The 24,029-nt window shown below is 43.5% G+C and overlaps 1 protein-coding gene across 6 annotated transcripts in view; it reads left to right on the top strand.

Moving 5' to 3' along the window:
* Positions 1–8,131: 8,131 nt before the first annotated feature.
* The window catches only part of NRP1 (neuropilin 1), a 116,730-nt gene continuing 100,832 nt past the window's right edge, over positions 8,132–24,029 (top strand). For 5 of the 6 annotated variants that reach the window (XM_068146245.1, XM_068146244.1, XM_068146243.1 and 2 more), the window contains exons 1-3: positions 8,133–8,281; positions 8,426–8,914; positions 12,139–12,313. In XM_068146245.1, coding sequence (XP_068002346.1) covers positions 8,848–8,914; positions 12,139–12,313 — 242 coding nt within the window. In that variant the 5' untranslated portion in view covers positions 8,133–8,281; positions 8,426–8,847. Of the gene's footprint in view, positions 8,282–8,425; positions 8,915–12,138; positions 12,314–24,029 lie in introns of all 6 variants that reach the window. The other variant, XM_068146242.1, reaches the window with a different exon arrangement.

Here is a 24,029-nt window from a genome sequence, read left to right as displayed (position 1 = left end):
GTTTGATTAAATAAAACGGAGAAGATTGTGAGGTGCATTGAAAATTGCTGTGGTTATTGCTTAGAAGCTTCTTTACAATCTCTTCCCCCCTTCCCCCAAACCAGAAAAAATTACTAAATCAACTCTCCTCAAAATAGAGAGTACTTGAGTTGACTTTATTGGCAACCAAATGGTCCAAATACAGAAATAAATGCAGTAGTGAAGATAAGAGTGAGGAAAAAAGACAACCACAACAAATTTCCAAGAAAGGTGAGGCCTTTTAAACCATCATTCCCTATTCAATTAGACCTTGCTCAGACTCTCTTTCCCTTTATTTTTTACTTTTCTCCTTACACACCAGGGACTCTGCCAGTCCAATTTTATATCACCTCCACTGGGTTTCTCTGACATCCCTCTACTGCACCCAACAAATTAAGGCTTTTTAAAAACTGCCCATTCATATTCCATAGCCAAAATATTTTTCTGTTTTAACTGCATCTTCTTCATAAAATAACAAAACAAAAAAAAAACTTGCTGGGTGGGGGGTGTGCATTCAAAGCAATTTTACAAGACATAATATTCCAGAGCAATTTTTCTACAGGCACTACAATGAGGAGAAAACTCTGAAAGAAACCAATGTTCTGAAAATGAACCATTAGATCAGGCCATTTATACCTCTTGTTTTCCACTTTTAAGTCCCAGATGAAACAAAATTTACCTACGCAGATGCTAAGAGCTTCTTGCAGATCTCAGTCCATATTCTTAAGGTACAAGACCAACAACAGCAGGCATATAAACTAATTATATTTAATTTGCTTGAACAGTACTCCTACCATTATATGTAATCACCTGAAAAAAGATCTGTGTGTTAGGGGCTGCTTACAGCTCCCTCCAATGAAGCCAACCAACTGGAGGTAATCCATTGCCTAAGCTTTAATCCCTTTGAATACGATTCCCTGAATTTCTAGCTAATCCACTATAGACTACAAATGGCTTCTCCATTTCATGTATAACATCAAAGTATGCCAGTGTAAATGTTCTCTAGTTAATAAATAACCCAAACAAGCATTTAGCAGAAAAGCCATTTAGCATCAGCCGTAATAAGTGACAAAGAAAATTATGATTGAGAACATCTCCTGAAGGAGATGAGAGATGACTGAGAAAGGGAACCTGATCTGTAATGAATGCAGTACAACTGCTTGTTTACAGTGATTGCTGCATTGTAGCTGAAGGGGGTGCATGACAACCATGCAGTGCCACTGTGACAGCTTCCATTTCCCTAATAACACTGCGCCCTTCCTAGCATTATTCTATCAGATGTAACATGTAGAAAGCAGTGCAGGTAATTTGCAATAATATGATATAATCATATGGGTCTTTACAGATGAATAGATTACAGGACACTAATCTTCCAGCCAAAAATGAAGCAAAACAAGAAATACAAAGATGTGCCTAACATTATTTTCACCTACTACTTCATGATCATAGACCTCCAGTCTGGCATACGCCTCACTTTGAAAGGAAATGCTATTTTGGCTTTTTGTGGCAGTTATCTTAGTGTAAACACAGACACTGATATACACATTGTGCAACCAAATGGAAACAACTGAAGCTGATAAAAACAAGTTTATAATCTAAGAGTCCATTATCATCATACAGAGTCTGTTTTTCTCCTTTGAAGTCAGTGGGACTTTGTCATTGCCTTCAATGGAAACATATCAGGTTCTTACTCTGTATGGGGTGGATTTGCTACGAATTGCTTCCTTCATCACAGAAACAGCTACTTCAGGACCCCTTGAGTCAATCAGGCATTATTACCAAGGACACTGCCATAAATCATATACTGTGTATGTCACCTACTTCCTATTTCAGACAAAAAGCAGATTACACTGAGAATATACAAATATTACTGAAGAAAAGTAAAAGAGTGGGGCAACCTGGGAGAACATAGTGTCCATGCTTAGATTTTGGCAACTCCAGCAATGCCAGAAAGAGGAGTTAGGCCTTGGAGACACCTGGTGAGCTTGTTGTCAAATTGGAAATGGAAGTAAAATGATATGTGTGATGATTTGCCTTTGACACAGATGAAAACATTTGACTTTTGATAATCAGATAATCATCTAATAAAGCCTTGGGCTGTGCTAATTTGTTGGAGTGGAATGTGTTTAGACAGGATGATGAACATGTTTTGATAAGGCATTTGTGAGATGGCACAGTTGTAATTCCAAGGAGTTTGGTAAGATATTTGAAAAGTCACTCTCACCATAACAATGTAGTCAGTGTGGAGATGATGTAAATGCAAATTAAACTGATATCTAACCAATGCAGTAAAGGCTCTGAATGTATCTGGCAATACATGGCCATATGTAAATTTAAATAATGTATAAATCAGATGGCATGCTTTATAAAAATACATGGATTTGCAGTGGTTTGTTGGAAAAGGGTAACAAGTGACGTGAGAGGAGAAGGATCATTTTGATGCATGTGGCTCTGTGTGGAAAAGAGGTGTAACATGAGAGGACAGGGTGAAAAAGCATTGGGTGTGAGAGCCTGAGTAGGAGGATAAAAGATGCAGGAGATAAAAGGGTTGAGAGAGGAGAGAGGTAGACAAGGGAAAATGTATGTCTGATCTTAAAGATAAGGGTAAATAGCTTCAGTTCAGTACGGTAAGCAACTGGAAGCCAAGCAGTGATTCATATGGCCAAAGCAACAGGAGAGTAGACGACACTGAAGCCTCATTTTGGAGACATTATAGGGGAAGATAAATGAAAGAAGAAAACATCAGAGAGAAGGTTATTATATACTGGGTTTGCATGGAAAGGTTTCAGTAGTGGGAAGGCTACAGGAGTGGCCAGCCAGCTCCAAGATGGACCCAACCCTGGCCAAGGCCAAGCCCATCAGCGAAGGTGGTAGCATCTCTGTGGTAACATATTTAAGGAGACAGAAAAGTTGTTGCACAACAGCAACAGCAGCCAGAGAGAGCAATGAGAATATGTGAGAAAAACAACCCTGCAAATATCAAGGTCAGTGAAGGAGAAGGAGGTGTTCCAGGTGCTGGAGCAGAGATTCTTCTGTATTCTATGGGGAAGACCATGGTAAGGCAGACTGTCCCCCTGAAGCCCATGGAGGCTTTCAGTGGAGCAGGTATCCACCTGCAGCCCATGGAAGACCCCATACTGGAGCAGGGAGATGTACCTGAAGGATGCTGTGGTGCCATGGGAAGCCCATGCTGGAGCAAGCTCCTAGCAGGATCTGTGGACCAGTGGAGAGACAGAAGTCCATGATGGGGTAACTACATGGGAGTAGTCTGTTCCTGAAGGACTACACTCTGTGGAAAGGACTCACAATAGAGCATTTGGTGAAGAATTTCAGCCCATGGTACGATCCATGTTAGAGAAGTTTGTGGAGGACTGTTTCACATGGGAGGGACCCAACATGGAGAGGAGGAAAAGTGTGAGGGGGAAGGAGTGAAAAAGTGTGATGAATTGACCACAACAACCATTCCCCATCTCCCTGCACTGCTGGTGGGGAGCATGTAAAAAAACCTAATAGTAAAGTTAAGCCCAGGAAGAAGGGAGGAGAGGGGGCAAAGTGGTTTTCATATCTGGGTGTGTTTCTCATTATCCTACTCTGATTTGATTGGTAAGAAATTAATTTTTCCCCAAGTCAAGTCTGGTTTGCCTGTGACAGTAACTGATGAGTGATCCCCCTCTGTCCATATCTCAACCCACAGGCCTTTTGTTATATTTTCTCTCCCCTGTCTGTTTCAAAAAGGGGAGTGATATAGCAGCTTTGGTGGGCACTCAGCATCTAGTCACAGTCAATCCACCACAGTTATGAGCACCAGACTATATACGAAGATATTAGTAGGTACTGGTCATAAAGCAAACACATTTCTATTCCCCATTAAATATGGGTAGGAAGTCACCATTTTCAGGCATTTAATATTATGGATGAGCTTAATTTGTTGTTTTTTTCAAAACAGTACTAAATAAAGCTGTCTCCAGCCATGGATTAATCATTTGCCAAACTTTGGTTTTAATTAAATGCATTACCGGGCTTAAAGTATGAGTGCTTAAAGGAGTAACCATCAAAGTTGCTCAGTTCTGCTATTGTTAAAATGGGAAAAGTGTTCTGTTTCCTTTGGAATTTTAAGTTTTACATTACACGATTTAGCCCAAGGCAAATATTTTTTATGGCTGAATTATAAAGTTCTTGAGAAACAGGTTTAGAACAGAAGTGCAGAGAATCTTTAAAAAAAAAGGCATTATAAGCACAAATCAAAATACGAAGCAAAGATGGCCCTGAACCCAAACCCCAAAGCTAGCCACTCCATTAACTTCCACATACATTGGATTCACAGTCAGTCTTTGTAACACCACCTCAGCCTTGCCATAAAATCCCATTACTGACGTGAAAATGGAGAGCTGAACAAATGTGTAAGCAGTTGCAGGATCAGGACCTAAAATACCGTGACTAAAATGTGAGAAGTGGATTATAAAAAGAGACTTCTGAATGTTTCATTTGATACCAGTTTATATTCAAGATGATTAAAGATTAAATATTTTTCAGATAAATATATGTAAACCCAGAATAAAATGTCTTCACTCATCATTTCAGGGCAGTTCATGCGTAGAAGAAACCTGCATCTGTATCTGTAACAAGAGAAAAAAAAGATGGGTAGAAAAGCTATACTAATGCCATTGACATTGTGATAGGACTAGAGAGATGTTAGTGTGCTAGATTCTGCTGGATTTCCTAGACCTCCTTGAGAATTCAACAGCAAAAATAAGACCCAATGCAAAATCCAAAGTACCCATCGAGTGCTGAGGAAGGGACAAGCTATGTACAACAGAGGCCATTCCTGCTCAGCTGTCTTTGCAGCTTGGGGAATATCTCTGTGCAAGAAGAGGAAGCACTGATAGTTGAAACGTGAGCATGTTGAAATAAACCTTGCTATATGGATTAGTGGTTTTAAGGTAGGCTAAGGTGATAAAAGCAACCTTCATCATTAGCCTTACAATTTATCACGTTGTATCAGCCTCACTAATGTACATGTTCTGCCTGCATTTAAGTGTTTAGCTTTTCTTTCAGAGAACAGAATTTCTTTAAAATACATTAGCTACTAACACACTGTGCCTGCATCTGTGGAAAATCACTTGTTAATCCAAAAACAAATTGAATGAACATAGTGGCTGGTTGATTGGTTGGTTGGTTTGTGGACTGGTTGGTTGGTTGGTTTGGAGCATCTTTAAAGCACACAACTGGCAATGACTATTTCCTTTATGCAGATCTGTAGAAATTACCTGACAGACAAAGCAAGAGAGTCATCACTGTCATGTACTAAGTGTAAGTTTTTATATATGTGCTCCCTGGGTATTTATTTACTGTTTTTCACTTGCAGAATTAATTTTGGTCTCTGAGACCCAGTTTTTAAATGGAACATATGGGTATGTATTTCTGCAACTCACAGAACCACAGAATATCTGTGACTGGAAGAGACCTTCAAGATCATCTAGTCCAACCTTCAATCCAAGACTGCAAGGCCAGCACAAAAACATGTCCCTATGCACCACATCTCTATGCTGCTTAAACACCTTCAGGGATGGTGACTCCATCACTGCCCTGAGCAGACCATTCCAATGTTTGACAACCCTCTCTGTGAAGAAATATTTTTAACATCCAGCCCAAACCTCCCCTGATGCAGCTTGAAACAATTTCCTTCAGTCTTGTCACTTGTCTCCAGGGAGAAGAGGCTGGCACCCTCCTTGCTCCAACTTCCTTTCAGTTAGTTGTAGAGCATGATAAGGTCTCCCTTCAGTCTCCTTTTCTCCAGCAACCTACCACCAGCAGGTAGTTTTTGTTTTCAAAAACAGATATATTTTATTTTAAAACCTATACTGTCTCTCAGTCTCAGAGTATGAGGTTTCAGGACAGAAGCAATTTATCTCAAGGACTGTCCAGCTGCATGAGAGTTTTAATAATTAGAAAGCACTGTTAACTCTCCCCTTCCCCCCTTTTCTGGGAACTTCACTAAAGGGAAAAAAATACAGGGGGCTTAATGTGCTACCCATAAAATATACATCTCAATCAATCAAGGAAATGCAGAAGTACTGCATGTGATGATCCAGAGACTGCCTGAAGACAGAGAAATGAGACCGAACCAAATAACTCAGTCTGACTAGTTCCAGCCTGCCTGGTTTCCAGCCTGCCTGCAGACATGGGCATGAGCAGGAGCAAGGGCAAGGGCAGGGGCAGGGGCAGAGGCAGAAGCAAAGGAAGGAAAGAATGAAGTGTACAGAGAGTATAAAGGGATCAAACTGTACTTTAGTGCATGACATTATAGAATTGCAATCTCAGAAGAGATGGGGAATGTCTGGCAGAAGCTCAGAAAGTAGTGATGAGAGAGTGTGCAGTATGAAACCAGCAGACAGATTTCCTACGGACTTAATCTCCAGACTTCAGCTGACCTTAAAGTCAGGGCTTCAAAAGGGCAGTGAGGGAGAGTGAGAGTGGAAGGCTCAGACTTGGGGCTGGAGACAAAGGGATAGAGGAGGCTGAATCTGTGTATGATTTCTGAACACAGATGTAACACATTTGTAGTTAATCTGTGTGGCTGCAGACTTACAACCATGTTTGAAAACTATTTCAAACATAGTTATGTCTTTAGAGTGGACAGGGATTTACTGCTGCAGCTATGCTTGGAGGATGACCCTGCCCCCAGCAAAGCCCAGTTCTTTTCCCTCTGCATCCTTCAGAAAGACTCTTTGTGGAGTACGTCCTCTTAACAGGCCTTTTCCTGATGAAGCATTGAGAGAGTTTGCCTCAGCTGTACACTAGCATCAAATTGTTTTCAAACAAGAGTGGCTGACATCCACCGCTGGCCCCAGGTCAGTTTCCTAGCACAGACCCATCTTTGGGGACCATTTAACACTGTGTTTCAGCGTTCAGCCTTAGAGCTCTTCCTCTAACCCCCACCCCAATGACTGGACTGTCTCCACACAGAGGGAGCTGAAAACCACTCCACATAAAAGCATCAGGCGGGTTCAGCTAGGTAATCACTCCCCGGGTGCAGGGACAGCCTGTAAGGCAGGGCAATGGGACAAGGAATGGACAGACCCATAGCTGGTGAGCACCAGACCATGCAGCCAAAGCAGCAGGACTCATAGCCCACTATGTCCCTGCTTTGTGGCTGTCCAGTGGTGCGAGCAGGGGTCGGGTGTCAGAAGAAGACACTCACTCCCAAGTGGGGATTTCATGCTGCATAGCCTCCATGGGGAGAAGAGGTGGCCCTGAGGGACCCCAGCAGTTCCTCAGCCCCAAGAGGCTTTGTGAGAGACAGGCTGCGGGGGCAAAGTCGCAGGGAAAGTGAAGCGAGGTGGGAATGACAGCTAGAGTGGGTGAGAAGGGAGGTGGAAAAAGGGTCGGGAGAGAGAGAGTTCATGGAAGCCCTTAGGAAATACAGAAATGAAAAAGGGACAAGGGTCGTGGCTAGCCTGTCACCTGAGGGCACCCCCATGGAGGCTCCTTACAAGTCAACCCACACCAACGCGGCCAGCAGCCCCTGGGATCACAGGGGATGGACGTATCCCACTGAGGGACAGCAGGGACTCCGAGGGACACGCGTGGGGCCGTCTGCTTTGCTGCACACTCTCACGAAACAAAAACGAAGAGTTGGGCGGGGGAGCAGCAGAGCGGGAGGGAACTGGGCAGGGTGCCTCTGGGGCACGGGCCACCACAGAGGGAGCGAGCGGAGAGGTAAGCGGAGGTGCCTGTGTCTGCGTGTCTGTGTGTCTGCGTGCGGGGCAGGGGCGACGGGGTCTGCTGGACAGGAACGGACCGGGTCCGGCAGGGCAGGGCTACGCGGGGCCGCTCAGGGGAGCGGCGGGGCGCAGGTGAGTACCTCCCAGATCGGTTCTACCTGCCGTGGCGGAGGAGGCCGCCTCTCGTTCCCCTGCCTTCCCTCTGCGCACCCCACCCCCCCCAACTCTCCCCCCACCACCCCCCGCGAGCCAGCCCCCGCCCCAGTTGGGTGTCAGGGCTGGGGCTTGCCGTGTTTGTTTGTTGCTTCTTCCGCGCTGCCGATGTCTTGGGGGGCTGAAGAGGAGGAGGAGGAGGGCGGGGAGGGGGAGGGGACTGGGGCTTGGGAGACGGCGGCTCCTCGGCCTCTCTTATTGCCGCTGAGTTGCGCTCCTCTTCCTCAGGCTGCGAGCAGGAGCCGCCCGGGTGCTTCTCCCTTCCCGATCGGCCCATAGTGCCTGCCGCGGCAGCGCGCTCGCTCGGTCGCCTCCCGCCGGGGCAGGTGAGTGCGGGCCGCCCCGGGGCTGCCTGCTCCGCGGGAGCCGCGGCCGCGGGAGAACGGGGCAAGCGGAGAGACGCAGTTTGCCAAACTCCAGTGCCAGGCTGGTCCCCGCTCACGGCTGCTTTCCCTCCCTTCTCTCCGCAGAGCACCCCCGCCCCGTCTCCCGGAGCTCGCCCTGGCAGAGCGCTCCCGAGGTGCCAGCAGCCGCCCGGATTTTTGTTTGTCTTGTTTGTGTGTTTGTTGGGTTTTTGTTTTGCCTTTTTTTTTTTTTTTTTCCTCCCTTGTTTTCATTTGGGTTTCTAGTCTCGCTGGGAATGGCAGGGACAGCAGTGCCTGGAACAAGTGTGAGGAAAGGGAGAGGGAGCCGGAGCTGAATGACAGGATGCGGTCGACTTAAGGCGCAGAAAAGAAGCCAGCGTCCCTCTGCCCCCGGGACTGCCCTTGCAGACCCTGCTTTCTGTTTCTGACTCCGGCTGGAGGATTTAAGACCAAGGAAGAGTTGTACGTGGAGGGCATTTTTGTTTTGTTTTGTTTTTTCCTTCCTTTCCCTGCTGTCGGAAGAGAAAATGGATTGGGGACTTCTCCTACACTGTGCAGCCCTCACCTTCACCCTCGCCAGGGCGCTGCGAAGCGGTAAGTGTCACGGGGGGACGTCAGATGTCATTCCGGGCAAACAGCTGCGCGCCTGGGCTCCGGAGCTGCCGGAGTCGGCGGGGAGACGGGGCTGGCACCGGCCTGAACCCGGCTGAGGGGAACTTTCTGCCGGGGAAGGGAGTGGCACGGCCCTCGCCCGAGGATCGCCACCCCTGGCCTTGCCTTCCGACTTTATTTTCTGCTCTTTGGGGTGGTTGTATAGAGCAGGCTGCTCGTTCTCACTAGACCAGGACAGCCAATTATCTTAATAATGTTTCCTCCCATAGGCAATTAAATAAGTCTCGCCTTCGATATCTGAAAGATAATGAACACTTTTAAGGGAAGGCTTTCTCATCACCTCTTTCTTTTCCCAAAGCGTAACATTTCATATGATCGTTCTCTTCACTAGCTGTTTGTGTACCTGCGGGCAGAGCTCTCTAGCCTATCCCTTCCCCAAGTCTGCAGTTTACATCCAACTTGCTCAGTGCCAAGAGGGAAGCTGAGCTTTTCTGTGAAGAGAGAGATCCCATAACAAATGACTGATGTAGCTAGTGTAGTATCAGGCAGACCTTGAAAACACAACTAATTAAAAGCAGCGTGCTCCTCCTTCCTTGAACAATGCCAGGGCACCGCGACTATTTCATTGCATGATGCATTTTTAAAGACAGTCTAATTGTTGAACTACTTAACGTTTAGCTCTCACATATAAAACAGCTTCTGTGAGCTTTCCTTCCCTGACAAATCCTGAGCAATTATTATTAACTAATTATCAAATATTTACTTTTGCCTGACTGGGTTTTCAATCAAAGTAATTAAAAGAAGAGAGCACCTTCCACTTAAGCTGGTATATTGTTTTAATAAGGGACCACAAGTGGAGTGTGGTGGAAGAGAGAGAGTATTAAAATCGCATGTTTTATGATGGAAGTTAATCTCTTTCCCAATATGTTTTGAGGAGGCTACTTAATTTAATCAGGATGAGCTGCCTCCTCCAGCACTGTGATGCGGGAGTGAGGCACTAGAGGCGTGTGCCAAGCCTGGTTTGGAGCTGCTCTGAGAGGTATGCTTTGCTCACCCCTGCCCAGACCAGATGAGGGATGCAGCCAGCCACCTCCCTGACTCCCACGTAAACCAGGACTGCCCCTAGTCTGGCACACTCTGAGGGGTGGGAGGGGGCCACCAAGTGCTCTTCTCGATCATTTCTTTCCACTAAAAGAAGCTGAGAAGGATGGGTTGCTGGGCAGAAGCCCCCACCATGAGCAGTTAATGTGGTGGCCCTGCTGGAGTAACCAAGGCCATTAACCTCTGTAACCTACCAGACCTACTAATGCCACCCTCACCTACATGTAGTACTAGTGTCCATTAAATTAATTCATTAACCTTATTTAGAACTAATGGTCCAAAGTCATTAGAAACTGCTCTTCTTAATCACGTGTGAGAGAGATTGCACAGAGCCAGGGAGTCTAGCAGACCGCATTATCTTATTACACTGTCACTTTCCCAGAAGTCGCAGATTAAGGAGCGCTGGTGGTAGTGAGTCCACCTCAGCGTCCTCTAAAGTGACTCTGTCAAGTGACTAGAAGCAGCACTGCTTTATTTCAGGCATTTAACAGATGCCAGACTCTGCCATGTTGTTTGCAGGGCTGGAGTGGGCTTAATGAGACAGGATCACTTTCTGAGTGTGCTTACAGAGAGGAAAAGGCAAGATTCCCTGAGAGCCCCAGACAGCGGATTAGCAAGATCACCAGTGACAGCTTTTGAGCTTTGAGCTGCAATGTCTTTTGTTCTGGCCAGAGGAAAACATCCAATTTTGCAAAAGGCAGAGCAGAAATAAATAATATGATAGCCTTTCCCACTAACACGCTTACCAAGATCTGGATTTTAATCATACAGCTGAGTACATATCATCCCCTTCCCTGCTAATTTATGGCAAATAATTTCTGTAAGGACTGTAGCTTTATGCATTTTTGATGTGCACTTCCTCTTTCCCTTCCATTTGACCTGTTTTTCCTACAATAAAATCTTGTTACACTTATAAATTCATTCTCAGAGCAAGGAGTGCCATTTTACTTTCACAGGGAATGTATTAGATACAGAACTGCAGCCTGTATATAGCATTATTGGGATGTAATGATATATAGTCTTGTTTTTTTAGTGTAGACATTCTTCCTGTCTGCAGTTTACTGTCATATTTTATGGCTCAAAATTAAACAATCAGTGTGTGGATAAAGTTTTTCCCCCCTGAAGGCCTATGGAAAGAAATCCATAGTAGTAAAAAAAAAGTGATAACACAAACCTGCCCTGGACAGTGAAGTGACTGTGTAGGTTGGACTGGATTTTTTTTCCTATAAACCTTAAAAAGCAATCCTGACAATGCTGGCCAAAGGACTGAGAAGCAACAGCATACCACATTTCACAGTCACACTTGGTGATGCTGGAAACTTTTTGCAACTATTTTAGTATTAGAAATAAATCTTTGTTGTTGAGAGGAGGCAGGGATGGAGAGAAGAGGAAAGGATGTTGTTCTGCTCCATTACTTTGATGCAGTCTCCAAGCATGAACAAACTTCCTTGAAGGAATAAATAGTGAATGATTTCTGCCTCACTAAAACCACTTTGTTCTCTGCTATCCTGGGTTTGAAGATCACAGATAGTTTCAACCTGCCTAGATTTATGGACTGATAAAACAAAGGGAGGGTTTGCTGTGAATCAGCTTGGATCCACCAACACAATCCCAGTGGTCAGTGACACAGACCAGGCTGATCCCATAGCTGGGCAGGGGGTCAAATGGCATTCTTCCAGTTCTCCTCCCAGCTTTCCTTAAAACTTCATACTTAAGAAGATTATACTTTTTGGAGACAACTGTGTCTTAGAGACCCTTCTGTGCCAACATTAACGCTGTTGTGAGGATTCAAGGTTTTAACAGTGTAAGGGGTGCTGTTTGCTCAGGGTGGGGGGCTTTTAAAAAGGATACTATTTAGAAGTGGGTTATCCTCTGGTACCTGCTCTCTGACTAGCTGCTGGATTTGGGGATGGGCACGGAGGTGCAGGCCTTTTCCCTTCGGTAAAATACAGCAGAGATGCCTTTGCCTTAAAGGCATAAGGATGGTTGTTTGAAGAAGGCTACAACCCCCCCAGCGTTCCCACGACTTCGCGTGGTTGGCAGTTGCAGGCTGAAACCGGCTGCTTGCTGGGAAGATGGAAGTGAACTGTTTGCTTTCCCTGCAGACAAATGTGGCGACACGATCAAGATTTCAAGCCCCGGGTACCTCACCTCTCCCGGCTACCCCCAGTCCTACCACCCCAGTCAAAAATGCGAGTGGCTGATCCAGGCCCCGGAGCCCTACCAGACGATCATGATCAACTTCAACCCGCACTTCGATCTGGAGGACCGCGACTGCAAGTGAGTGCTGCCGCGCTGCGCTGCGGAGCGCCACGGCGCCACCTGCCGGCCCGGTTCCGCCCCGCGGGGCCAAGCGCGGCGGGAGATCCGCGGGATCTGGGGCGATCCGCGGGGCTCCGGGGGAACCCGCTGGCTTCCAGGGGCTCCGCGGAGCTCAGGAAGGATCTGAGGGATTCCAGGGGAATCCTCCAGCTGCCGGGGGATCCACATGGATCCTCGGAACCCCGGGAGTATCCGCGGCGTCCGGGTTGACCCACCTCGCCGCCCCACGGTGTCTGCCGAGGGGCTGCGAACGATGTTTGCTATGGTAAAACGCAGGAGGTGCTCAGTGGAGCATCCTTGCTGTCGCGGGAGAGAGAGGGTGGAGCGGGGAGGGAGTTTAAAAGATCTTTGCAACTTTTTGAACTTTGCAAAGTATATCCGAATCCTTTTTGCCTGATGGAAGATGCAAGTGGGTGACAGTCATGATGCATGTCATGGGGGTGCTCTGTGGGTGAGGTACCCTTGTGTGATTGTTGGCCTGATTTGTTATTTGACTAAATTTCTTAGAGTTTTAAAAAAATGTTCCCTTTCAATTGTATTGTTTTAAAATCCACACAGACACATACAGCCCGTGGCAGAAGCAGGCAATTTATAAACTGCAAAATCCTCTTAACGTGAAGTTAGTCTGGCATTTACTCTCACCCATTAAGGGGCAGGGGGCCGCAGGACTGATAGCCATATTTCCCCCTTTCTCCCTTTGATGCTGACTTACAGCCAGTAGCCATTCTTTCCCCTCTTCCTGCCCTACAGCAGTGCTCTGAGCAGAGGAAGAGATTAGCTGAGGTTAGCTTGGCTCCCCTATGCTTGCATTCCCTTTGACCATTTATTTCCAAGAGTCAGAAGGGGAGTCGGAGGCTCCCAGAAGCTGTTCTCCACTTTTCCCTAAATTTGTAGACCACTTAGCTTGTACAAGGCAGCACAAGGCAACACATGGTCAGATCATTCTGCTCTCCAACGTACCCTCTAAATTCAGCCCATTTGTTTCATGAAGAAAATATTTTAGTGATTCATTATTTAAAAATTTCTTGAGTATTGTGTTTTTTTCATCTCCTTCTGACAACTGTGAGAGACAGCTCTAGTTCATTATAAGGTTACCAGTCAAGGCTTTCTCTGCATGTCAGAAAGATTAAACTCAATAGTTGGTGTTTGGCATGACATAGGAATAGTCAGGATTTTACAGGATCTGGTCCAGTTAAATGATGCTCAGCATTGTCAGGAGTGGTTATAACAGACTATGAGGTTAGTGTGTTGGACCTAGAGAAAGAGAGCAGCTGTACTCAAGTGCTTCATTTTTTTGCCATGCATGGTTTTGTTCCTACTATTTAATAAATTGATTGTTTAGATCACAATTATTGATTTCCCTTTAAAAATGAAGTTCTTTAATCATAGAATCATAGAACTGTTAGGGTTGGAAGGGACCTCATGGATCATCTAGTTCCACCTCCCCTGACATGAGCAGAGACACCTCACACTAGGTCAAGTTGCCCAGAGCCGCATCCAGCCTGGCCTTAAAAACCTCCAGGGATGGGGCTTCTAACAGCTCCCTGAGCAACTTTTTCCAGTGCCTCACCACCCTCATGGGGAAGAACTTCTTCCTAACACCCAATCTGAATCTACCCATTTCCGTTGGTTGTTTGGGATTTTTTTGCATCCTCCCTAGTCCTATCATTAACTGACACCCTTGAAGTCCCTCATCTGCCCTATTTCTCCCCTTTTTTCCCTCCAATCCCATAGCACCTGGGCTCTGTTGGAGTCTCCTCCCACCCCAGGTGTGGCCACTTGGCCCTCCCTGCCCACTCCCCTTTTTATCCCTCCCAGGAAAGGCAGAAGCCCCAAACTGAGCCCACCTGGGCTGAGGGATCCTCCTCTCATCACTGGTGAGTCCTCATGGTGCACACTGGGTGATGGTGGTGGTGACAACAAAGGCCGGGGGGCCTGGTGGCCCCCCGGTTAGGTAGGAAGGTGTTGATGGTCCCTCCAGTATCATAGAATTGCTAATTGTTAATCGTTAGTTGTTAATGATGCACTGTGGTGCTTAGTTGCTTTTTGTTGTTGGGGTTTGTGTTTTGTTGGCTTTTTTTATAATCTCTTATACATTAGTATATAGTGATAATGTAGAAAAACTCTGTGCTCATGAAACTAAACTGACTCTTTGTTAAAATGAGGCTTTTACTGTGGTGTTGGAACTGCAGCTCCTGTTCATGCCATATGTTCACACACTGACTTCCCATTCTTTAATTTGTTGTACTCAGGCAATGATTTAGGTCCCTGTGTCGTCTTGATATAGGTTTTGTTTTCATTTGGTGGGACGGTGCTAATGCTTTAAAATGTTTGTCTGCCTTTGTCTTGTAGAGATTAGGAAATTAAATCAAGAATATTTCAGTGTCAAGTCCTTTTTGTCCCTTTCTATAATGCGTGTTTTTCCAACACTGTAAAACCAACATGGTCTCTGACAGCGGTAAAGTGGTGTAGAGAATACAATTATTTGAGGAACAAGTAATCTTTGTGGCATAGTGTCATGCTAAGCAGTGCTAGACTGAGCTGAACTGGGTCCAGAGAAGGAATTGACTCCCTCTGTCACTCCCTTCTTAATATGCATTGTCCACTCTCCCCACTGCATTATTTCTTCCCCTGAAAGGAGGCCTAGTGCAGTAATGAGATGGTAGTGGGCACAAGGAAGTCTCTAAACAGGGTTGTTTGCATTGTCTTTGCAGTGGTGATGACTTTACTGTTATTTGGTCTACGGTGAAATGCTAATCTTCTAGCCTGTGCTAAATTATTCAGCTGCTACTTCACTTATAGTTAAAATTGCTCTTTTTAACTTGAGAGGGATTGGATTTGTGCCAAAAAAATTTTAGGGCCAAAATAATAGAAAATTATTTCAGCAGTGGGACTTTGTCAACAGTCTCCCTCTGGTCTGAAATCTCAGTGACTACATACAAAAGTCACATTCCTTGTGACAAATGTTGGATACAACAGGAGATTAATGCAATAAAACACATCACAAGATATTTATTTATTTATTTATTTATTTTGCAGATAAGTACATTTTGATTTCATAATATACTTAATTTATTAGCAACTCAGGCTGCAATCTAGAAATGTGCAATTTACGTTGCACTCTAGTTTATTGAAAGGTTTAGCACTGGAAATTAATAAGCACTTAAATATAAAAATGCAGATAGAAAATGAGAGATAGGGGAATTGTGTCTGGGAACAAAAAATGCCCCATACAATTAGAGCAGGCTAGAGGAGAAGATTAGCTTGCTGGCCTAGCTCCCAAAAATCCTCCTTATAATGCTGTTCATTGCATCTCAGACCTTAGTTAGCATTGGAAACAACTTTAATAACAAGGACCTCCTGAGCCCAGGGAGGGAAACAATGTGCCTTTGGAAAGGGTACCTTCTTGTTCTATAGTGCCAACAAGAAAATCAAGAGTTCTTATCTAACTTTAAAAAAATATTACTCTAAATAGAGGGCTAGATGTATTGAAATGTAAAACTGGTGAAAGGTTGAGTCTCTGAGGAGAATCAAAAGCAGCAAATTTCAGCATTAGCTGTACTGAAGCTGTTCCCAGTTAGTCTCTTTGTGTGTTGGAGTTTGGAATTCATTTTAAAAGTATGCCCTTGATTTACCTTGATTTATTATGCTATGCTTTAATGAATAAGTATTTCTCAAATGACTCCTAATAAAATCACATATGTATGATTTTCTGAGGATCAGAACCATTTGAGTTGTTTTAAATTTCAAGCAAACGTGGTGAAAATTCCTGTTTCTCTGGAGCCATTCCAAAGGACTCAACTTTCACAGTTTTGAAGAATAAAGATAGGCAAATAATTAAAATATGTTCACACAAGCTAGATTCATCTAATAAAAAAGAAAAAAAGCTTCTAGCCAGAACTACTGAACCAGCATAATGGAAATACAGGATCTCAACGGGAAGTATACAATCATGTCAACCACAGATTGTTATCAAGGACATACATAATGAAAAAACACACAGTCTCTTTTTGACTTTTAACTTTAATGAGTGTTATGCCTCTTCTTCAGGAGGCCAAGAAACAGAAATTATGGTTATACTTCAAGAGAAAAGCTGTTTCTATTTGCTGTTTTGCCTTTTCTCAAGCAAGCCCCAGTAATAGCCATGCATTTTTGGAGTCAGCAGCACGATTAAAATGAGTAGAAGAGACAAAACATATGGCTACATATTAGTTAAAATGCCCCCGTGTTTGTTGCATGTGGTAAATGCTTTTCAGCACTTAGTGCAAGCTGTACAAGTCTCGTGTTGCTGAAGTGCCCTACTGTGTAAATGTAGCCATCTTGAATCTAGTAAAACTTTATACCTAGATAATAAACAAGAATGTCACTGATACAGTATTTTGAATTTATGGAACTTTTCCGGTTTCCCAGCAATGCACACTATCAGCATGATAATTTATAATGGCTTGTGACAAATGTTGCTGAGCAAAGAGGTGTGTGGTTACATTCAGATCAGATGTCATTACCTAGGGAGCAATAAAAATTTCACAGACACTAGGTTAAAAACATTAAGAAAATGAATGTGAAGCTTCAGAAGAAAAGGGCTTAAGAAAGGTGGAGGGTTGGGTAGAAAAAGCCCAATAGTGGTTTCCTTACTGACAAATTATTGACTTTGTTGCCAGACCTGAGTGTATTGTCTTACAAAGTTTTCATAGGTATGTAACGTGGCACAATTGTTTTATTTGCCATCATTTGTAGACACAGAGAGTAAATATTGCCCTTCTTTGACAATTATAGAGTGTATAGACAGTGCTGTCATATCTCCTGGAATGGGAAAGTGGCCCATTTTGGAAACAGTCAAATTGTATGGGGAGAGATGTCATAGATAATTATTCTTTATATTGCATTTACTATGGATTAGTTACACTGATGAGATTGGAATTGTACAGAAACTGCAGTCAGTCATAGAACACAGAGTAAGAAATACCTATGATTGTTTATACAGATGAAAACACCTCCTCCAGATCCTTGAGCAATGAAGAAGGCATTGCTGTCTAGACCTACAGAGTGCAAGTGTAGCCCCACAGAACTCCCAGAGACCTTAATGACATTAGAAATTCATCTGTTCATGTTATTTCTAAATAATGTCAATGGATTTATGCTATAAATCTGTAGGTATAACAAACTGCAGCTGATAAAATAAACAGGAGCAAAGCAAGCCATGGCTCAGCCTCTCCTTGGTTTTTGCAAAGTTTAAGCTTTCATTTACTTTTGTCTAAATCCTGGTTCCTATTCTCCCATGCAGCAAGATCTCCTTTGTACAGACTTTGCGCTTCATGTTTCTTTCATGCAGAGGCAGTTTGAGCCCTTTGGGTTCAGCTGATGGGAGTAAAAGGAGCCTCAGATCGCTCTGAGCTACTGTGGTAATTTAGTGGTCACATCCCTAGCTGCCCACCCAGAAAGCTGCCTGTAAAGAACTTCTGTGGGCTGCCCATCAGGCTGTGCCTATCAGAAGGGTACTGTCAGTGGCTGCACATGTGAGAGCTGCTTTCTTACTGTCCAGAGGTGCAACTAGAGCCTGGCTCTAGGCTTACCAGCCCTGTACTGCTCCCACAAACTGCACCAAAGACATCTAAGGTGCAGTGGAGGGTCTGAGTCCAACACAGCCCTGTTATGGTTGGAAGCAATGGAAATTTCACCCTCCCCTTCCACAGAGCTATCTCTGTGTTACTCTTTAAGGTTGTTAGGAAGGCCCTGTAGGACTAGTTTATGATTGTATCAGTTGCATTTATGTCAAATGTCAGTCAGAGCTGCTTCTTTCCCTCTCCCTTCACTGCTCTGGTGTGAGGAGACTGCAGCCAAGAGTGTGAGGTAGGCAGGAGGACTAGCAGATCATTCAGAGCTGTGACGGGCAGGGGCTAGATGTGTCCAGAGAAGTCTGAAGAAGCCAGATCCTCTGAGCTTTGGAAATAAATATGGTTTTAACGGCCTGGCCCTGCTGCCCTGGGCATCAGCATTGGGCCTTTAGTAGTTTGCCTCAGGACAAAGTGCCCAAGACAAGCAGGAATATCCCCTCGTGATGTGTGGAGGGCAGCTGGACCAAGTCCATGCTCCCTGGTTTGCTCTGTTTGGAATTAAATGAATCCCACAACCCACACACCTTAAACTGCTCTACTGTGTGCTTTGCCACAGGAGGCTGGCAGAGACCTGAATGTCTCTCAGTCAAGGCCAGGTCCCACACAACTGTGAGTGGGACATGGTGCCCAGCACTGACCTGCTGGAAAAGCTGTACCTGGGCCAAAGCTGTGCCATCTCACCCTCTTGTCTGTCACAAATCTGTCCCTGGGGTTACTGCGAGATTATTTAAGACTACTAAAGGGTGAAGGGAACCATTTTTCATTCAATCTCCAAAACAAGAAATTGGTGTTTTTAGGATAGTTAAGGATAAGCAATTGCTGTGGATTTGGGGGACATATGACATCTCATGTTTCTGGGTGCATTTTGAGGACATTTCTGTACTAAATTACAGAAAGCACACAAAAAGCTTTCTCAGGGAGTGTGCTGCTAGGCTGCAACAGCCCGGTTGGTAGCCAGTTTGATAGCATCTGAAAAGATACGGCAAAAATGTGCCAAGGAAAGGAGTCATCCCAGAAAAAACACTTGCAGAAAACACTTGTGGCAATAGACACAGAGCATGTTACCATGAAGACACATGCATACAACTCACATACCAAAATAGTACTTTTTCTTAACTTAAAGGTTCTGGATCATGAAAGTACATAAAAGTTTGTGCTCTTTGCTACAGAATTCAGCATGTACTTGCACACAAGTATCAGATACAAGTACCTAAAGATAATGCTGTTGTTTTATTGTGCTTTAGAGACTAATTTTGAAAATTATATCGATTTTCTGATTACCCTGTGTAATAAACTCACTCTTTTGTTGTTTATCCAAACACTGAGCTCTTGTGAAAGTCTCAGTTGTTGAATTGTTTAACAGTTCTTTCCATTATAGTAGTGGTTTGAATTTTCTCAGGAAAAAGTATTAGGCAAACCATGATCAAACTCCCTGGTCATAGCTAGAGAGTTTGTGCAGGTTTGTGCTCAGGACTGAGGTGTCTGGACTAAGGATTATACATCTGGGTGCAATCCCTGGCAGGGCAGCACCTTAACTGAGGTCTCTGTAGCATAGCACATTAAAATTACAGTTGCAGTCATATGAGGTGTTTCTATTAATCCAGGTAATTAAGTGAACTGTGGGGAGAATTCTGTCTTGATGTGCTACAACTAGATACTCTTCAGATAGGAAAAAAAATCTGAGAGTCAAATATGGATTCCCACGAGCCTTCATCCTTGCTGTGGACAGAGATAGACAGATTCAGACCAGAGGGCTAAATTGAAACACAGAGTCAGCATTAGCCCCATGTTTTCAGTCAACCCCACCCTTCTCTCAAATCCTTTCTTCTGTGTTGATGTCATTAAAACCAAAAAAACTTATGTATTGCTGAGAATTAGTTTCTTAATTCTAGCTTATTGCAAGCTACAACACTGGATCATAATTTGATAATAATGATATAGGGATTTTTATACAGCTGATGTAAAAGCAAATTCAATTATTTCTTCTGTAGTATTTTAAAAATGAAATTATGTCTGCAAACAGGACAGACATGCACTCATATGTATATGTCTAGACTGAAATATGGCACACAACTACTTGGATGTAGACACATTTGTGACATGTACTTCAAGACTGCATATATACACACATCTCTGCAGATAGTATAGATTTTGTAGTTTATGTAGAAGTTCCTAAAGTAAATCTACTAATTAAAGTGCTAATACCCATCTTAAGGATGATAATTAGGTATAAAGAGAAAGAGACAGGATTAGTGTTCAGATCATGTTCCAAATGCCTCTTAATTGGGTGTTTGTAATCAATCCTGATTGCAAGAGGCAGTGGTTTGGCAGAATAAAAAATGAAAAAGCCTTAGCCCTACTATTTTCCTGTTACTTGGCTTGGCTGTAGTTTTGAGGTCAGGATCCAGTGTCAAACAAGGTAATTTTGTCAGCCTTAGCTATCCTCATAAAACATACAAAAATCTATTCTAATTGTATTTGTTCAAACTAAAAACTTTCTCAAGCTAGGGAGTTATTTTTATCCAGCACCAGAAAAAGTGTTTTCAAGCAAACCACAGAAAAGACTTTGTTCTTCTGGCCTCCATCCACCACTGACTTCTGAAATCAGGTCTGAGTTCACTGTGGGGCTTTCATTGCATTGACCTTGGCACTTTTCTCACCAAGCCACAGTTTTCCATTACAAAACCACACAGCTTGGTATAATGATTATTTCTTTATCCCAAGTAACCAAACAATTTTTTAAACAAGGTGACAGATTTCCCTCTTGCACTGTGGGAAGCAAGCACCTGGCCACTTCCAAATAGAGTTTTAATGAACTTCCTGAAGGAGATTTGAGAGAAGTTTAATAAGTCACCTGCCAACTGTCGGGGAGCATAGGTCACCTGCTTTTCTGTAGGAATTCACAAAAATGTGAGAATAACTCCATTCCCAAGTCCTAAGCTTCCATGGAGGAAATTGATTTTCATGGGCAGTATCAAAGGGTTTGTTTTTAAAAGTGTTAACCTCACAAAAATCAAATTTCTGACTGTTTCTCGTCCATAAGGCACTGTGACACGCTGTGGTCCGCCAAGCTGGCTGTGAACTGTGCCATTTCAACAGAAATGGATTGTGCGTATTTTGGCTCCTCTTGATTGTTAACAGCATTACAAGAAGTGTTTTACGTAATGCTATAAAATGGAGAATTTAGATGGCTCAAAAGGTCCATTGAGAGGATATCTCCGTATGTGGAAAAGACACCCATTTGATGTGATGATTCCTTCCAGAAGAAACTATGCACATCCCAGAAGCACAATAACCAGCTGTTGTACATGAGAAATGGGGTGGTTGTTGCCTTCTGTGCTGATGTGGAGCAGCAATGTCTTCATGCCCCATGCCTCCCAAAAATACAGATGGACTGAGCTTCACACTGCAGAGTCTAGTTTAATTCCTTCCTTACATTCCCAGCAGTTTGGGCTCCATTGCATATTTGCATCATGCCCGCATCTGCAGACCTAGCCCATCAGAGCTGTGGAGTGGGAGGGGGTTTGGAGCACTCTAGTTGTAAGATAGAGAAAAATGGAGAGGTCTGTGCACACATGTGATTATTCTGCCTCAAGCTTTCAGAAACACTCCCTCACAGCTAAAGTTTTGCTCACCTCATTCACATGAACAGTCCCTCTGAAGTAAATTAAAACAATCTCACTTGGGCAGGGCTAATAGCCAGGACATACATATGACACCACACATATTAACCAATTACTTCTTATCACACTGGATTTCAGGTGCTTGTGGAGTAATTTACAATACAGTAGAAAACTCAGCTTCAGTCTTTTTTTGTCCCCTCAATTCATAAATCACCATAAAGAAGTTATCATTTCTTCTCCAGAATCTCATCTTATGACAGTGAAGGTTTGGGTAGGAATCAAAGTTCCCTTTGTTGTAGGATCTTGTGCCAAGCAGTCCTTATGCCAGACAACTTCCACTGACTTTTTTTTTCTGATGTATTCATCTGTAACAAGGGAAGCAGATCAGCAATTTAGAAAAGCTTTAGCCTGATCACCATGCAGAAACATAAACTACACTGCCTATTTCCATAGTGATCGCTCCACTTTGCCAGATGCGAAATGGGAAGCTTACATCCCTCATGCTAAAAATCCTTCTTAGAGGAAATCCTAGGCTGTCGCTCCATCTGAGTAGCTTTAGTTAAGTCTGGAAAAATATGCAAAGGTAGCTCTTAAATAAAAGCTTTTTGCCTTTTTTTTTCCCCCCTGTTTCACAGCCATCTCCATAATCTGTTTAGGAGACTGAGGCATAAGACATATTAACATGGCAGGCATATGTTCTCCTTGCTGAGTGTTTTTTGACATTCCCACAAACCCCCTGAGACTTGGTGTCACAATTCTATAAACTTTATCTATTTGTATATTCATATCTGGGCTTAAATCCAAAACTCTTTACACACATTTACAGCAGACAATTTTGGTTCATCTCCTTGTATTTCAGATGGCAAGCAGTTAAGGCAGGTACATGTTTTAACCGCTCTCTATAGTCTAACGCCCTAATGCATTTTGAAAGTGTTTTGTTATGTTTCAATAGCACATAGCTACAACATGTAGGTATATAAAATAGATACAGGACCACATTGAGCTGTGAAGCAAGTGAAGACAGCTCCACTGATGCCAGCAGTGTTGCACCTGCTAATAGCTGAAACACAAAATACCATAAGCATACTGTATTATGTTCCTTACTGGTTTCCATTTCCATTTATCCTCCACAGCTATACTAGATGATGGCCTTCGAAGAGTATAATAGTCTTCTTTATCTCATTTCTCTGACATCATTTTCAAGTTCCTTATTACTCTTGAACAGTGTAGCTAATAGTGCCCAAATTGCTTCTCATTCTTCCCATCATAGCATGTCATTATTCAAGAAACCAGCACTCTTCACCCTTTCCCACATAAATAGCTCTCCTCTCCTCCAAGCTAAGGTTAAAACTTACTTCCAGGAGCCAGTCTCATATTTCCTAAGCAATTAGGTTCCTTCTACTGTCTATTATGTTTTTACTTTGCACATTTTTACATGTTTTTAATTAACTGTACCCGCATACTCCTTGAGACTTGAGTCTTTGTCTAAAGCCTAGTCTTCATACGCTGATTTTTGTACTGATTTAACAGTTTTAATTAAGGTTTTTTTGGTGCATAGTTAAAAGAATTCAGCATGCACTGGGGGATACATGTATTCTGGTATAAAGATGTCTTATGCCAGTGCTTCTGCAGAAATAATCCTTGCCAGTGTCAGCAGTTTGTAGCAAGGGCTGTAGTACTTGGTCTGTAATGGTTTCTAAACTGGTATAGATGAAGTGGCTGTAAAACCAAATATAGACCTAGTTCTGTGTTACATAACTAGTCACAAATACTAGCAGAGGGGTTTGGGTGCTGTATTAATTAGATTGCCTTCCTGATTTCAAGTTGTAAGTTGTAATACAGACATATCTTTGTGTACGTGCATATTGGTGGCTTACTAAGATCCATTATCTCCCACCTTTTACGCTTGAAACAACATCTTAGGCAGTGTCTAAGCCAAGCAGTTCCTCTGCCTACTGCAACTTATGCTTTCCAGGAAGGTGTTTGTTTTTTGGTTTGTGTTTTTTTTCAACTTGCCTCACTAGGCAGCCAGATAAAATACTGTTATGTGACCTTCAAGCACCTTGCTTACTCCATGGAAATTGTCCATGTGCACACTCTCACCCCATGATACTCCATATGACGTGCAAGGTAGCTTATCCCTTTTCTTAGATCCTCCTCCTCCCACCTCTGACATTACACCTATGAGTGTATTTTCACTTTGTAACCATAGCTCAGCTGATGGTCTAAAATAAAACTGAGTGCTCTGAAAAGAAACATCTGATCACGAGGTAACTTTTGTACGTCCCCACATACTTGGCACAGAAAGGAAAAATATATCCTTCCTTGCCCCATCCCAGCTTCAGCTCTTTCTCATCTGAAAGATATCAGGTAGTTTTGATGTAAAAATATAAAGGAAACAATCTGTTGTTCATGGACCTCACTCTTAATTTGTTG

Source organism: Melanerpes formicivorus, unplaced genomic scaffold, assembly GCF_026170545.1.
Source record: "Melanerpes formicivorus ecotype bairdi unplaced genomic scaffold, bMelFor1.0.p_v2 SCAF_13, whole genome shotgun sequence".
NCBI classification, from domain to species: domain Eukaryota; kingdom Metazoa; phylum Chordata; class Aves; order Piciformes; family Picidae; genus Melanerpes; species Melanerpes formicivorus.
This window is presented reverse-complemented; position numbering and strand designations above follow the sequence as displayed.